This window comes from Lathyrus oleraceus, chromosome 5 (genome assembly GCF_024323335.1).
Source record: "Lathyrus oleraceus cultivar Zhongwan6 chromosome 5, CAAS_Psat_ZW6_1.0, whole genome shotgun sequence".
NCBI lineage: Eukaryota > Viridiplantae > Streptophyta > Magnoliopsida > Fabales > Fabaceae > Lathyrus > Lathyrus oleraceus.
Window position 1 is genome coordinate 334,912,877 of NC_066583.1, and position 15,819 is coordinate 334,928,695.

The following is a 15,819-nucleotide window of genomic DNA, read 5'->3' on the forward strand; positions in this document are numbered from 1 at the left end:
AATAATCTCTTGCACCACATCGACAACAGAAAGGTGGTTAAGATCGAGTACTCTTCACATTCGATTAATAATGAAGGGAAGATTGAGTTTAGTAACTTTGAACTCAAAATAGATGAAAATTTAAAAGTTATGTGGAGCATATTTTGCCGATATGAAACAAAGGATTTGGTCGAGGTGGATGCGACAGTTGCGAGATATGTTGATGATATTATGAAAATGTTGAAACATCTTGAATCATCTATTATTATTTAAGTTTATGCATGTTATTTTTGTGTTAAGTTATGTTAAGCAATGATCATGTTAAGTTATGTTCATCGTGCAGTAATGTAATATTAATTTTTATCTAATGAAATGTTAAGTTAAAATGTGTTAGCCAAGAAATTTCAATGTACTAATTTGACAAGGGAATTAGCTGAAACTTATGCACAAACATAAGGCAAGATTTCATGCCTTTCGACCAGGGTCATTAGGGGAAAACATCAATATTCGACATATGAAAGATTGGTCGGATACTTAGCAAAATTTCTAAAACTTTGGTTATTCACCAATTTGACAGATCAAAGGAGATTCGACCAAAACAAATTCAAAATCAAACAAGATAACCATTTTTTGGTCTTATCCAAACATCAAAGACATGTAAGGATCAATTGAAGGCGGGAAAATCATCCAGAGGTGATGTGTCGGATGGAAGACAATTAAACATTAAAGTTAGTTAGTTCGTAGTACTATAAATAAGGATTCTAGTGTTAGGATTCGGGGTGGCAAATCATTGTAAACTTCAATACAAACTCAAAGTACCCATACGCAAGCGAGAAACGAGTCTCTAAAAAAATATAATTGCCTACCAACTTTTACTTATGCAAATAAAGTTTTCTTTTCATTTCATCTACATTTACTTATTTTTATCTTCATTCAAGTTACTATTTCGACTTAGTCGAAACTACCGATACGTTTACTTTCAAACTCAATCTTTTTCCAAAGTATTCAATGCAAATATTCGACAATATTAATGCACGCTTTCTTTTACCAGAAATTTAGCACAACATGCCTCGTGATTTACTATTTTGGTCCTTCCAGAAATAAATTTAAAACTAAGTGATTGTTTACCAAAATCATCAGTGAATAAATTGGCACGCCTAGCGGGACTTGTTTGTGCAAATATTTTGAATTATCTCCTTTTAACAATTATTGGACAATCAAATGGGTCGAATAGCCGATTTTTTCGGTGCCTCTCAAGCTCAGGCATAACTAATTTCTTAAATTGTGCAAGTCATGCCAATATAAATACTTGACAATAGGGTTGCCCCTAGTAATCAAGGGTAACAACAACAAGTGGGTTTTCGACTTGTAGAACCTCCTGCGTGTGGGGGAGAAGAAGAGTATATATGTCAAGTTAACCCAAGAATGTTTCTGGTAAATAGGGACCAAGATGTTGAGGATGTGGTCAGGAATGTTCGACAAGATAAATAGAGGGGGTAAAATAATTTAGCCAACATGGTCAAAAACATCCTAGCCCGGAATGACCTTAATGTAGGACTACATAGGCCAAATTGTGTGTCTCCTTTATCCGAATATGTGTTGCAAGTTGAACTCCCTATGGAATGGAAAGTCCCTAAATTCACCAAGTTCGTAGGAGACACAAGTGACTCGACTTTCAAACACATTGCTTGATACCAAACTGAAGAAGTCGATATAACAAATAATGAGAATTTGAAAATGATATTTTTTTCAAAATTACCTAACAAAAAACACCTTTAAATGGTTCATAACACTCCCTTCTCACTCCATACATAATTGAATTCAATTGGAGAGAGTGCTCCATGAACAGTTTTATATGGGACAGTTGAAGATTAGCCTCAAAGAATTGGCTAGTGTAAGGTGCAAAGCACTTGAGTAAATTGATGATTGTCTAAATAGGTTCAGGTTGTTGAAGGCAAAGTGTTTTACCCAAGTGCATGAATATGAATTGGTCGAAATGGTCGTTAGGATTCTAGACTACTCTATTAGAAAGAAACTAGATACCCAATATCTGAGAGGTATGGCCCAGTTGGCAGATAGGGTTTGACAGGTCGAAACGCCTAAAGTTCGAGAAGGCCATGACGACAAATTCCATAAAAAAGAAAAGTTTGTCTATGTAAAAGTAGATGAGAGAGACCAGGAATATAACATAGGACATGAGGAGGTCGAAGAGAACAACATGAATGTGGAGAAACTTAAGCCAGGACCTCCCTATGTTTGTAAATTGTTGAAGCCATCCAATAGAAAGAATCCCGTTGAACTAAAAAATGAAAAATTTGTCGCAAAAACGTACACCTTCGACATAACTAAATGCAATGAGATTTTTGACCTCGTAGTTGTAGAATGGATAAATCATAGTATCTAAGGGACTAAAAATGCCACCTTTTGAGCAATGAAAGAAAAGAGGATTTTTCAATTTTCATAATTTTTCGGGTCCTAAGACTTCTCATTGTCTCCTTTTCAAGGATTTGGTGCAAGGAGCATTGAACGAGGGAAGGCTGAAGTTTGTTGATAGGGCTAAATCCCCAATGCAAGTCGACTCTGATCCTCTGCAAATCAAAGATGTAAATTATGTTAAACCACTCGAATGTTTAATGGTTGAGGCCAATGAGAGCCCCGATGTGGTAATGGAAGTTCTTGAGTCGAAATATGTTGAGAAAGTCAAAGCGGCTTACCCCGATGTTGAAGAGAAACTCATAGATTTCCTCAATAGATGCAAATGGAAAGGCTCAGAAGTTATGATATGCCCCAGGTGCGGTGATATGTTTGATAGAAAGGATATTAAAGGCCTTAAGAAAACCATGCATAAACCTTCTAAGGGGGGAAAATGGCCCCAATCGAGGCCAAATTATACTTTCAACAAAATAAGTGTCCCCTATATGACACAAAATATGGCCATGGGCTACATAAAAGGTTGAAATAATACATGCGCGCCTCAGTCAAAGGCTCCAGTTGGGGAGTGGATACATCCCCACAACATAAGAAACACCAACCAAAAGAATGGAGAGGTGTTGATGTTAAACACAACTTGGACACACCCGAAGAACCCCTAGGCCACCAAGAAACATGCTTGCAGTTAAGGGTGGAAAAACGGGTTATGGCCCACTGGGTTGGCCCGCGTACCCGCCAAAAATGACGGGTTTGGATGGGATTTTGTACTCGTCTTCCCGCTCAGCCTGCCCTGCCTTAAGCCCACCCCACATTAAGTCCTCCAAAAAAAGGGTTGGTTGGTCTGCCAGCTCGCCAACCTAGTTATCAAACACTCAAAATATTTATTTTGGTTGGTTGAAGGTTAATACATGAACTATAGTTTTGGAACTCTTGTTAATGGTTCTATTTTAGGTGACATTTCTTGATGGTTTTAGACTTTTAGTTTCCATTTTATGCTTTCTAATTGTTAGTTTGATGCATTCTAATTGAAATGTAAAAAAAAATCCTTTTAATCTATTAAAAAATGAAGAAAAATTATTTTAAAAAATAGGCGGCCACGCCCGTCAACCCGTCACCTTGGTGGGGCCTGTTAGATTTTTAAGCCCAATTTCACTTGGCGGCTTGCTGGCCTAACTCTTTTTTTGGCAGGCTTAAGGCGCGGTAGGGCGGGGCGGGCGACCTGTTTTGCCACCCCTACTTGCAATCCAAATTACATGGGGAAAAACCTCATGAATCAGACGTAATGGTGAAAGTATCAACTCCAAAATAAGACATTATGAGAAACGTCGGGTTCAATAGCAACCAAAATCAAGAATAAAATGACAAGATGGCCAAACTGCCATTAAAGAAAGAATCTTTCCTCGACCATCACCTATCGAACTTAAAGTCAAGGTAGCAAAAAGGTCAGTGAAGTAGAGGATAAACCTTCCTGTAACAACAGACAAGGAAGAAGGTAAAGATGAAGATTGGGAAATGATAGCAGATAATTTTTCTTGGTCAGGGGCTGATTTTGATGTCTTGTGCAACATGGTGTCAGTGTTTCCTGTTGAGTACAACGTGGTGACTGAAGTAACTGATGCAGAAGAGGAATATTTTGTAGAAGATCTGGCTGAACACAGGCCAGTTTGCTATTATGTGATGAATAACGGTTGTGTCGAAGAGTAGAATGTCCTCTTTGAGAAACCAGATATAGGGATAAAAAGTAATCTAAAACCATTTTTCATCAAAGCAAAAGTTGACAACCATGGTGTCAACAAAGTCCTAATCGATAATGGTGCAGCAGTTAACTTGATGTCAAATTCCCTGTTAAGAAAGATAGGGAAGTTTGACACCGACCTAAGGCCTCATAACATGGTTCTTTCTAATTATGAAGGCAATATTGGCCATTCTCTAGGGTTAATCCATGTAGATTTGGATGTTGGAACCAAAGTTCAACCAACCTTGTTTATGGTCATTCCTTCCAAAGCCAATTATAACTTATTTCTATGGGGAATGGATACATGGTGTTGGTATCGTCCCCTCACCTCTCCATCAAAGAATATCAATATGGAGAGAAAACGACATTGTCGAAAACGTGGAAGCCGATCAAAGCTACTACATGGTAGAAGTGAACCATGTTAGTAGAAGAACTTTTGATAGGAACATGACAAACATTGCGTCATTCCCACCAAAGGACTAAGGGTTTAGTTGTAACACCCCGATTTTTAATTAAATATTTTATGTAATTATTGGTGTATTTATTTGTGTGTTGTTTGAATTATTTATGTTATTTGGTACTTAGGGTTATTTTGATAATTTAATCATTACTAGAGTTATAGGATTTGAGAGCAGTAAAATGAGATTTATTGGAATTATTAGGAATAATTGAAGAATTGAGTTATTTAGTGATAAATTGAAAAAATAGAAATTTGGAGGATTTTATTAAATTTTTATTTAAATGGAATTTTTATTTAATAAAAATAATAATAAAATAAGAATCTTAGAAGTTGGGTGGAAACTGGAATATTTTGAGAATGAGAGGTGAATTGATGAGAAATTTGAGTAATTTGGGCCAATATTGTAATAAGCAAATTTTTTAAAAATTAGGATAAAATAAATAGGAAAGTTTGAGGGGAGACTGGGTTATTGTACGTGTAATTGGGAATTGGGAGGAAACAAGCAATGAAGAAATTGGAAGAGGGAGAGCTAGGAAGTCATAGTCAAGAGTTTGAAAGCTTTAATATATAGAAGGTAAAATATTATTTGGGGTAATATATTTGATATACAACCAGAGGTGCATACAAATCTCTTATGTTGTGTACCCCTATGATATTAGATTATTGGATGTGTAGAAGATTCTTTTAGACTTTGAGAAGAGGATGAAAAGTTAACTGATCCTGAAGTATCATATCTTAGTGCAATTCAAGCATTGATTTATCTTGCTAATTATACACACTATGATATATCAATTTTTATCACTTTATTAGAAATATATAATATTTCACCTACACATAGACATTGGAAATGATTCAAACATATACTTCGTTATCTTAGGGATAAATAGATATGGGTTTGTTTTATTCTAAAGTATCCAAATTAGAATTTTCAGGTTATGCAAATGCTGGTTACTTGTTAGACCCTCGTAATGGTATATCACAAATAGATTATTTGTTTACTTATGATGGTACAACTATGTCATGGAGATCTATGAAACAAAGCATAACAACAATTTTATCTAATCATATAGAACTCTTAACACTACATGAATCAAGTCGAGAATGCTTTGGTTGAGATCCTGAATTCAACACATACAACAGACTTGTGGTTTGTCTTCTAGAAAAATAAATACAATAACCATATATGAAGACAATACTTCATATTAAAAGATGATTATATTAAAATAAGACTCAATAAAACACATTTCTTCACAATTTTTTTCACTCTTGATCTTCAGAAGAGTGGTGATATAAGCATCCAACAAATCCGTTCATGTAATAATCTTACAGACTTTTTCTCAAAGTCACTCTCAAGTAGAATTTTTAACCAACTAGTACAAAATATTGATCTTCATCATTAAAAAAATTATCGTTCAGCTGAGGTGGAGAAATGAATTTATGTTAAAAGAATATTATACTATTTTTTCTTCACTAAATTTTTTTCCCTGTGTGTTTTTTCTAATAAGGTGTTAATAAGACATGTCGTAAACAAAATCTAATGGAGTGTTATGAATAATGCATGATAAATGTGATTGTCTCCGAATGATTTTCTTTCTTATTTATAAAATTTGTATGGATTAGTAACGATGGAGTTCTAAAAAAAAATGTTGTACTCTTTTTCCTTCTGTTATTTTTTTTTTACTAGATTTTTTTAATAAGGTTTTAACGAGACATATTCTTGATGGACCACCAAATATTAAAAATAAAATGATTATAAATGTCTATTGATGAGTCAATTTTATATTATTACATAGATCCTATAAATAAAATTTATATTGTATTTGAAAGACATGGCTAATAATAAAAATAGTTCAATGCACTCTCTTATTGTTTTTTCTATCTTATATTATTTTGGTTAGTTTCATAACAATTGCAACTTATTATATAATTCCTCTTCAATATGACAAGACATAAAATCTAATTATTGAACTTTTATGTCCGACTTATATAATACCACCTCTAATTTTATTTATAAAAAAAATTATTTTTTAAATTTATTTAATAACTAATATATCTTATCTATATTTTGTTCAGTTGAATATTAAATGAATTTAAAAAATAATTTTTTTGGGACCAAATGGAGAACTTGTTTCTGCATAAGACTTGCATAATACTATTACTAACACTGTAATTATGACTTAAAGTGTCATGATATATCACAAAATAGTCATTAAAGATTTACCCGTCTCTATACTCTATAATAAATATGTTATTATCTAAAACAATATAATTCTTCATTCACCGTCATCATAAAATATTACTAAAAATCATGAATAATAACATTAGTGTGTAAAAGTAGGAAAGGATACAATGTATCTAAATATTTAATAACGACTCATGAGTCATGAAACTGTTTTAATAAAATAGTACGTCAACACTGTCAAATAATACTCATGAATCTGATAAATTAAAGTACAAAACTTAGATACAGTAAAATACCTATTGTTGGTACTGTTATCCAATATAAAAATTATACGTGTTTATTTTCTCTCCAAAAAAACATCCTGAAAATGACATCATGTCACCCTCCTCTTGATGAAAACTATGGACAACACAACCTTCACCAACTAGGTTGGCCAAAACACAGTACTATGCCACGTGCATTCAATTACAAACATCTAAATCAGCAAAAACAACCCAACTCTTATCTGGGAGTGGGTTTTTGGATTATTTAAAGGAGAGTGATTTGTAAAGTTGCGATTATGTTTTAAAATGTATTTGATATTTTTAAAATATTTAAAAAATAATATGATTTTATATGTTAATGTAGAATAATATTTTTGAAATTTTTGTAAAAATATAAGGAGTTTAGAAGAAATGTGAAGGTTTTCAAAAACGAATTTTTAAAAAATATATAGAAAAATATTTGATATTTTTTAAAAGAATGATTTTGTATAAACATATAGAATAGTATTTATCATTATATATTTTTTATTTTTAAAATACTATAATAACATAAAAGATATTTGAAAATTTTAGATAAATTCTCCAAAACATTCGTTCAATACAAATTTTGAATTTTTTCAAATTATAGGATTTTTGATGTAATGAATAAAAACAAACCTTACAAATCACTCTCCACCTAAATCTTTCTATTCTTTTCCCTTTATTCTTCCTTTTTTTTTCAAAGCTCTCAAACACACCCTTAAAGACTCACTATGAGAGAGACACTATCCATAAAGTGTGAGACAAAGAGGAAGAGGAAGAGGAAGTATCAGTGGCTTGCTGCTATGCTTCGTAGCTCAAGTGATCTTGACCAATGATCGTTTGTGGTGGTTGATATTCCGTCCAACAACTGATATAACAGATGTTGGGAGGTTTTCAATTGGGTTATTGAAAATTTTAATATTAATTATTGGGTCCACATTTTGCATTTATAAGTAAATTTCTCATTCCATCTACATGGAGATTTACAGGAAGGATGCTGGTAATTGACAACTATACTATCAATGAAGTTCCAGTTCAGTCATTTTTCTTCTCCCAAAACCAGTCTATGCAAATTGCAAAACACTATATCATGCTGCTAGAACTATTCCACATAATCCTTTGCACTCAAATCAGTCAGTATCCAGATGAATGCATCTTGTCATTCCGTTCCCTACATATAGTATATATCAATCAAAACATTGTGTACTCTTAGGAAATATGGTAAAACAAAATAAAAATAGGATAGGGTTCTCTTTACAGAGTCACACAATTCATAACAAAATCAGAAGAAACAGAAACCATCGATGCAGATTATTTTGAAGCCACATCAACAAGACAAAATCAGAAATGGCCTTGAAAGATCAAAACCTAGACGGAAAAAAAATATACCTTCAAATTCCATTGAACTAGCTTTGATGATTTGAAGAATTGAACATATTACCCATCAATCAGTAAGCAAGCCAAATCTTAAGAATGTTAATCTCTGAACCATAATGTTCCAACCTTCAGCAACACCAAGCCTAAATCAATATCCCTCATGATTATCCTATACAAGTATTTTTCAAAATTGCTGATGAACAAATGCTCGGAACAGGATTATTGTGTACACAGGAAGCCCCAAGTCAAATAAAACAATATTTCCCGTCTAAGAAAAACACAAAATCCAGGAGCACCATACACCTTCCATTCAGATGAAAACTCTACTAGCAGAATTGTTAAATACAACTTGCGTAATTTCTATCTTAAGTGTCTTGACTGAAAAAGTTTTGGTGAATAATCCCTCTCAATAAATCCCTTGCTTGGGAAACTTGATAGACTGAGTAAGATGCTTTGGAAAAATTATCCCTTTCTTCGAAGAGCGCCACAGACAGGACCTTACATCCGGATGAAAATTCTACTGACATGATTGTCAAATAGAACTATATCTTGAATGATATCTCACAGGTCGTGCGTGAAAATGTTTTGGTAACTAAACCCTCCTTATCATTCCCTTGCTAGGAAAATCAACCCCCTTCTTCTCCTATATCGTGCTACACAGTTAGCTGTTTTGGTGAGTAACCAGCTTCAGTTATCCGCAGTCCTATTATTTCAAGCATTCTGTAAATGTCGGAAGAATGGTCATGGTCTCTGTCTCCTGCAATAAAGCGATGAACTTTACCCTCCGCTTCAATTAAGCTCCAACCCGCAACTTTGTTGGCAACTCTCTCAACCATTAACCTTCGAACTCTAACCACATCTTTCCATTTTCTTGCTTTTGCATAGATTCCAGCTAACTGCACATAATGACCATCATGTGTCGGATCCAACTTTAACAACTTATTTCCAATTGTTTCTCCCATTTCCACCAATCCATGAATCTTACAAGCATCAAGCAGTGTTGCCCACATTACAGGATCCGGTGCAACAGTCATTGTCTCAATCAACCAAACTGCTTCATCTATCAATCCTGCACGAGCCAGAAGATCAACCATGCACCCATAGTGCTCCATCTCCGGTTGAATTCCATAACGATCCACCATCAACTTAAAGTAATGCCTTCCCTCACTAACAAAACCAGCCCTACTACAAGCATTTAAAACTCCAACAAATGTCACATTCACAGGACTAAAACCCTCACATATAAACTCATGAAATAACGAAAGTGCTTCCTTTGCACGGTCATGTGAAGCCAGCCCACAAATCATAACATTCCAAGTCCATATATCCTTCTTTAACATGCAATCAAACAAAGCTCTCGACTCTTCAATGCAGCCACACTTTGCATACATATCAACCAAAGCAGTCCCAATTGGTACAGTTATTCGAAATCTCAGAGATTCAATGGTTGAATGAATGAACCTCCCACACCCTAACAAACCCATCTGAGCAGAAGCAGAAAGCACAGTAACCAAAATAGCCTCATTGGGTCTTATCCCTTTCTCCCTCATTAACCTAAAACACTCCAACCCATCTTCCAAGTTCCCATTTTGAACATACCCCATTATCATAGTACTCCAAGAAACAACATCTCTGCAAGGCATTTCATCAAACATCTTCTCGGCAACACCAACCTCTCCTCTTCTAACCAAACCAGCCAACATGGAGTTCCACGTGACAACATCACTACAAAGGGTATCTGTATCTGTATCAGTATCTTCTTCAAACACCCTTTTGGAATACTCAGTCGTTGAAAAACCCTCAAAGTAAAAATGAATGAGCGCATTTCGAACAAACACATGGCGCGCGTAACCGAGTTTGATCACGTGACAATGAACCTGAACACCTGGGGTAGGCGTGGACGTGAAACTCCCTTTGGTGCATGCGTGAAGGAGGAAAGTGAAGGTGTGTTGATTTGGGTTGAGGAAACGGCGTCGCATGGAAGAGTAAAGTGCGAGGGAGATAGAAGGTGATGAATTTGATTTGGCGTGACAACGAATAATGGAGTTGAAAGCGAAAACTGTTGGGAAGGAAATTGAGTTGAAAACGGATAGAGAATAGTTGAGTGGGAATGTAGAGAGAGAAAGTAGAGAGAGAATGTGAAGGATGAGACGGGATTGGGATTGGCCTAAAACGACGAGGTGTGCATGGCTTAGTTTGATTTGGTGTAGTGAAGGTCGTTGTGGGAGAGAATCGAAAAAGGGTTTGATTTTATTGGCGAACATAGACATAGAAGAAAGTTGTTTGTGTTACTCTAACGGAAATGCAGGAAGAGCCTTGTGGTTCAACAAAAACGTCAGGGTGGCAATGGTGGTGGCGCTGTCGCTGTTGATTTGAGCTATGGCGGAGAACACGGCGGTGACATCACGATGTTTTATTGTTTGAGGTTGTTGTGGCTCTACTTGGCAATTATGTGTTGTGGTTCTAACCAGATAGGGACAAGAATCCTCACCATTTTATGCATATCTCTCCAACTAGTAGAAAATAGGAATCGGAATGTATCTATGCAGATGCAACTTCAGTGAATGTTTGACTAAAATTGGATAGTGAAAATATTTTCAATCTTTTGATTGAACAATGTCGGGAAGAGGGTTGTATGTGAAAAAATGAATGAAGGACGAGATAGAAAAAGGAAAAGAAAAAAAGAAAAGAAAGGAAACTATTAAAAAGGGTCGGTGCTTCCAATTTGGCCACGCTCTCAAAATTAGGAGCGGATGTTGAAAATTTTAATCCTTTGAAAATTGTATTTGAATGAAGTGATTCTGATTTAGTTAAAGTAAAAAGTTTAGTAGGAGTTAGTTGTAGAGTCAGCCGTCCTAGTTGATAAAGTCGAATATAGCGTATAGTTGTTGAGTCGAAGTCGAAATGTAACTTGTACGTATTGGGTTTGAGTCTTGGTTGCTTATATGTATAGGCATGATATGTTGTAAGTATAAGAACTTTACGTTGATAGAATTTTTACAGTTTTATCTTTTCTCTCTATTTTGTTCTTCATTCTTCTTGAATCCTAAATTGTTATAACAAATTGATTTCAACGAGGCTGATTGTGATTCAGAGAGAATTTATAATGGCAAATGTAAATACAACATCAATGCAATATTCAGCGAATCTATCGGTTTTCAAATGAGAGAATTACGAACAGTGGGTTGCGTAAATGAATGTCACCTTCAAATTTCAAGATGTGGTTGAATCGTGAATGATGGAGTACCGACATTGGAAGCGAATGCAAATGATGTTCAGAAAGCTGCGCACAAGGAACGAAGAAAGAAAGATGGAAAATTTCTTCTTTATCCATCAATGTGTGGATCCTAATGTGTTTAAGAAGATCATTGAAGAAGAATCGACAAAAACAGCATAGGAAAAGTTAAAAAAACTTGTACGGCGATGATGAAAAGTTAAAGAGGATGAAGTTACAAACATTCAGAAAGCAATTTGTGATGACTCAGATGAAGGAAGACGAATCAGTCTCTGAATTCTTTTCACATGTCATGTTGTCAACAAACTAGATGAAGGTGTGTGGTGAATCAATCACTGATTTGCAGAAGATTGAGAAAATGTTGAGATTGTTGGACAAGTAACTTCAACACAATAGGGTGGTGAATTGTGGTATTCAAAATTCGTGACTAATTTTAACTTTTTCTCATTTAAGATTGTATTAGTAAGTTTATGTGAGTAATTACAGCGAAAAATTAAATAATAAAAATAAGTTGCAGAAAAGTAAAAGGTTTTGGTTAAAAATATTGCACCAAAGATTTATACAGGTTTGGCCGAACGTTGGCTTAGTCATGTCCCCAAGAGGTATTCTTGAGAGTTTCATTATAAACTTTGAGCTTTTGAATGTTATGCCTATGAACCTTTAATACAGACTTATCCCCAATCAAATGACAGTTTTTACTCAGGCCACGCTATCGAACCGTTTAGAGATTTATGGTTGATCTCAATAACCAAAATAAAACTTTTTTCGGCGAAGCTTAATAAACCAATATCAAAGATTTTATAAAGGTTGATCTCAAGAACCAAACTCTACCCCTTAAAGGTATTACACCCTTAAGAATATAAATGACCAACACGACCACTTACAAAAGTATCTTCCTCACAAGTAAAACTTCACTTAGTAGCACTAAGGCAATTAGAAGTGAAATAGAAAATATTTTCCAAAAGAGAGAAAGTGATAAATTCCAAAGCAATATGAAAACCTTGGAAATTTTTGTGATATGAAGTGATGAAGACCCTCCCTTATATAGTATAAGTGAATGTACTTCTGAATGAATATTTTACAGAGATATACATTAGTATATATACATATATTACATAGTGAGAATTGAATAGGAAATGTTTGAAATAAATCTAAACTTTAGCTAGCTAGCTGTTACTGTTTGATAAAGTTATATGCCTCTAAATGCTAATGATAACCAAATAACTCTCCTTTAATATTTGATGATCAATTCAAATATTCTTTTATAGCTTGATTATTCAATTTCTCAGACTATTAAACCAATCTCCATGAGCTTTTATTAGATCGTAGAGATCCATTTTCATTTTGAAAACATGAGTAGAAGATCTTTAGAAAATTACTAGAATTATCAACATGTACTTCCTTATGGAAGTAATAGCTTAGACTGCATTCATTACATTCATTTGGAAGATTTTGCAAAAATGCATGAGAAGGCTATAATCATCCTTATGGCTTCTAGTTAAGGTACATGAGCATATGCTTTATTGATATATATTCTTTGAATATTATTAATAATGATTCTTGTTTAACAACAAGGATTTTCATCAAGCTTATTACGAAAGAATCACTTAAGGTTTCAATAACTCAACTAGTTTTGGGAACGAGTTCCCAACCATTGTTTCTCTCAAATTGATTTAACCTTTATTACATAGAAAAAGACTAATCTTATTTGATGATAGATTTATCAATCTCCTTTGGTTTAATTTTTGAAACAAAATTCTAATTGTTACATAACTTGCTAGAGGAGTATTGAGATGCAGTTCTCTTAGAGATTTCCCCATTAACATTCTGAATGAAGTGATCCTTAATGATAATCCATTATTAAGATATACTTCCTTTAGTTGTCATCTTTACCTTAAATTTCTCTATTTTCACTTTATACTTCCTCTTATCTCTGATATTTTTCTTTCCCTTTATTGTCATCTTCCAATGATTTTCTCTAAGGTAAACCTGCAAAAGTAACAAATCTACTTCTACCTATTATGGGTTATTTCACCAAAAGTAATATGTATGAGGTCTTCCATAGTCATGGTACTTCCTAAAATAGTTTTTTAAAAGTATTTTACATTACGATTTTTACTGACCATACATATAGAGGAATTAAACATACTTTATTACCTTTGTTACACAACTTACTTAATATTAAGTAACTTAAGCAATAATACTATAATTAATAAGAATAACTAACAGGTAAGATTGGGTATCTCACCATGACTCAAATATCCAATGATTTTGTCTTGTTTTTATTAGACAAATGAATTTCTTCTCTCGTAGGAGAGGAATAATAGAACATATTTATTTTTTCACTTGAAGAGCAATAGTCGATATCATCATCTACATCACAATTTGACTTTTCTTCCTTTGGTACGCATATCTTTTTGGACCCTTTGATGTTATAGTGGAATACATATTATGAGATGACATCTTTATATTTTTAAGTTCACAATGTTCTTTATAAAAGTATGAAGGAGGATGTCCTTCTATGCTCCCGTGACTCTTTTTGATGAAACTGGACCTAACAATATGACCATATTTTTTTATAATAATTACATTTTAGGGTTTTGCATTCAAATGTTGGTTGGGCATTGCAAATATTTCTAAAGCTTTTTCTATTGTTCTTAGGTTCATAACTAAGACCAGCCTTATTTTAAGACGCTTTTTGATTTCCTAACAAAACATTCAAGTTGTGTGTCCTTTTAGTGAATATATCAAGTGTTTTTTTGAAGATCATCAATTTTATTTTTCAAAATGTCAGATTGATCATGATTGATATATTTGTCTAAAATGTTATGAGATGCATATGAGTTTTGAATTAGATCATATTCTCTCTCGCTGAGACTTTCTATTTCATCCAGCATATTTTTATTTTTCAATTCAAGGGAAGAGATATTGTTTTTGGAGGTAGAGATAATTTGTTCTAATTTACTTGTTTCTTTTGTTAATTTCTTACAAATGCGAAATAAATCTTGATAGAAAAAATGAGAGGTTACTCCATCGCCTTGATGATTTGCCGTGAGATGGAGTTTCCTTCTTCTTTACATGAAAATTATATATCACCCTTAAAACTCTCCAACTTCTTTCTTTTCTTTTCACCAAACCATAATCCCTAACCCAACCCAAAATTCATTGAATCAACCTAAAATACCAAACTAACTAAGCCATTTTCAATCATCGAAACAAGCTTAGTTTCCAAATCACTGAACCATTTTCAACAAAAACCCTAATTTCTTATATGTCGCCTGAATCCAATGTGAGGTCAGCTCCTTATGTGTAACTCAAATTTGTTTCATTTGTGACAATCATTTTATTTACTAAATCTGAAGACCGATTGCAATCTCATCTTTGTTACCAAGTTATGGAAAATGCTTCTTATCCTAGTTTACTTGACGTTGTTATGTAATTGATAGGTTACTTGGTTATTTGTGTTATTTTTTGCACTGTTCTAAATAATTCTGAGTCTTTTTCTTAGAGAGACTCATTTTGTTCATAATCTTGTCCATGGAGGATTTTCGCGTCTTTTCTAACTTCATTTAAAATAGAAAAAATAATGAAATAATAATCCTGCTTTTGTAATTATTAACTTTTATTATGAGTAATAATATTTATGGAGAAAGGATTTCTAAATGTATGTGGATGTGAAATGATTTACAAAAAGGATTTTTCTGATCCTTGTTATTGCAATAGTCGTTGTTATTGTAGAAGTTGCGATTAAATAGTTGTTATTCATTGATATCTAATTTGTTAGAGAAATTGAAGGAGTTGGAATCATTGATTAAGGGAAACGAAAATCTAAAGAGTCAACTGAATGGTTCAGTTTCAATAGTGAAATCTTATGAACTTAAGGAAGAAGGAACGACACTGCAGGTAAAGCAATTGAGTGAAAAATTGGACGCAAGTAAAAGGAATGCATAGAAATTGAACAAAAAGTGTAAAACTGTGAAAGAAGAAAAGGAATTATTATAATTAGAAATGAAGAAGCTAAGAGTGCAGATAGAATAATGGAGAAAACCAGCAGCTGTAGTGCTTGCAGGAAGTTCCATAGAAGGTAAAATCCTTATTGCTTAATTTGCAAACTAATTTCTTATCATGAAAAATGTT

At 33.6% G+C, this 15,819-nt stretch overlaps 1 protein-coding gene across 1 annotated transcript; it reads right to left on the minus strand.

The window, feature by feature from the left end:
* Positions 1–7,704: 7,704 nt before the first annotated feature.
* LOC127084442 (pentatricopeptide repeat-containing protein At5g48910) lies at positions 7,705–11,146 on the minus strand. Its single transcript, XM_051024886.1, has 2 exons — positions 8,460–11,146; positions 7,705–8,241 (listed from the first exon to the last, which is right to left on the minus strand). Exon 1 carries the CDS (start codon positions 10,715–10,717, stop codon positions 9,101–9,103), a length of 1,617 nt encoding a protein of 538 aa, XP_050880843.1. The 5' UTR covers positions 10,718–11,146; the 3' UTR covers positions 7,705–8,241; positions 8,460–9,100.
* Between the last annotated feature and the right edge of the window lie 4,673 nt (positions 11,147–15,819).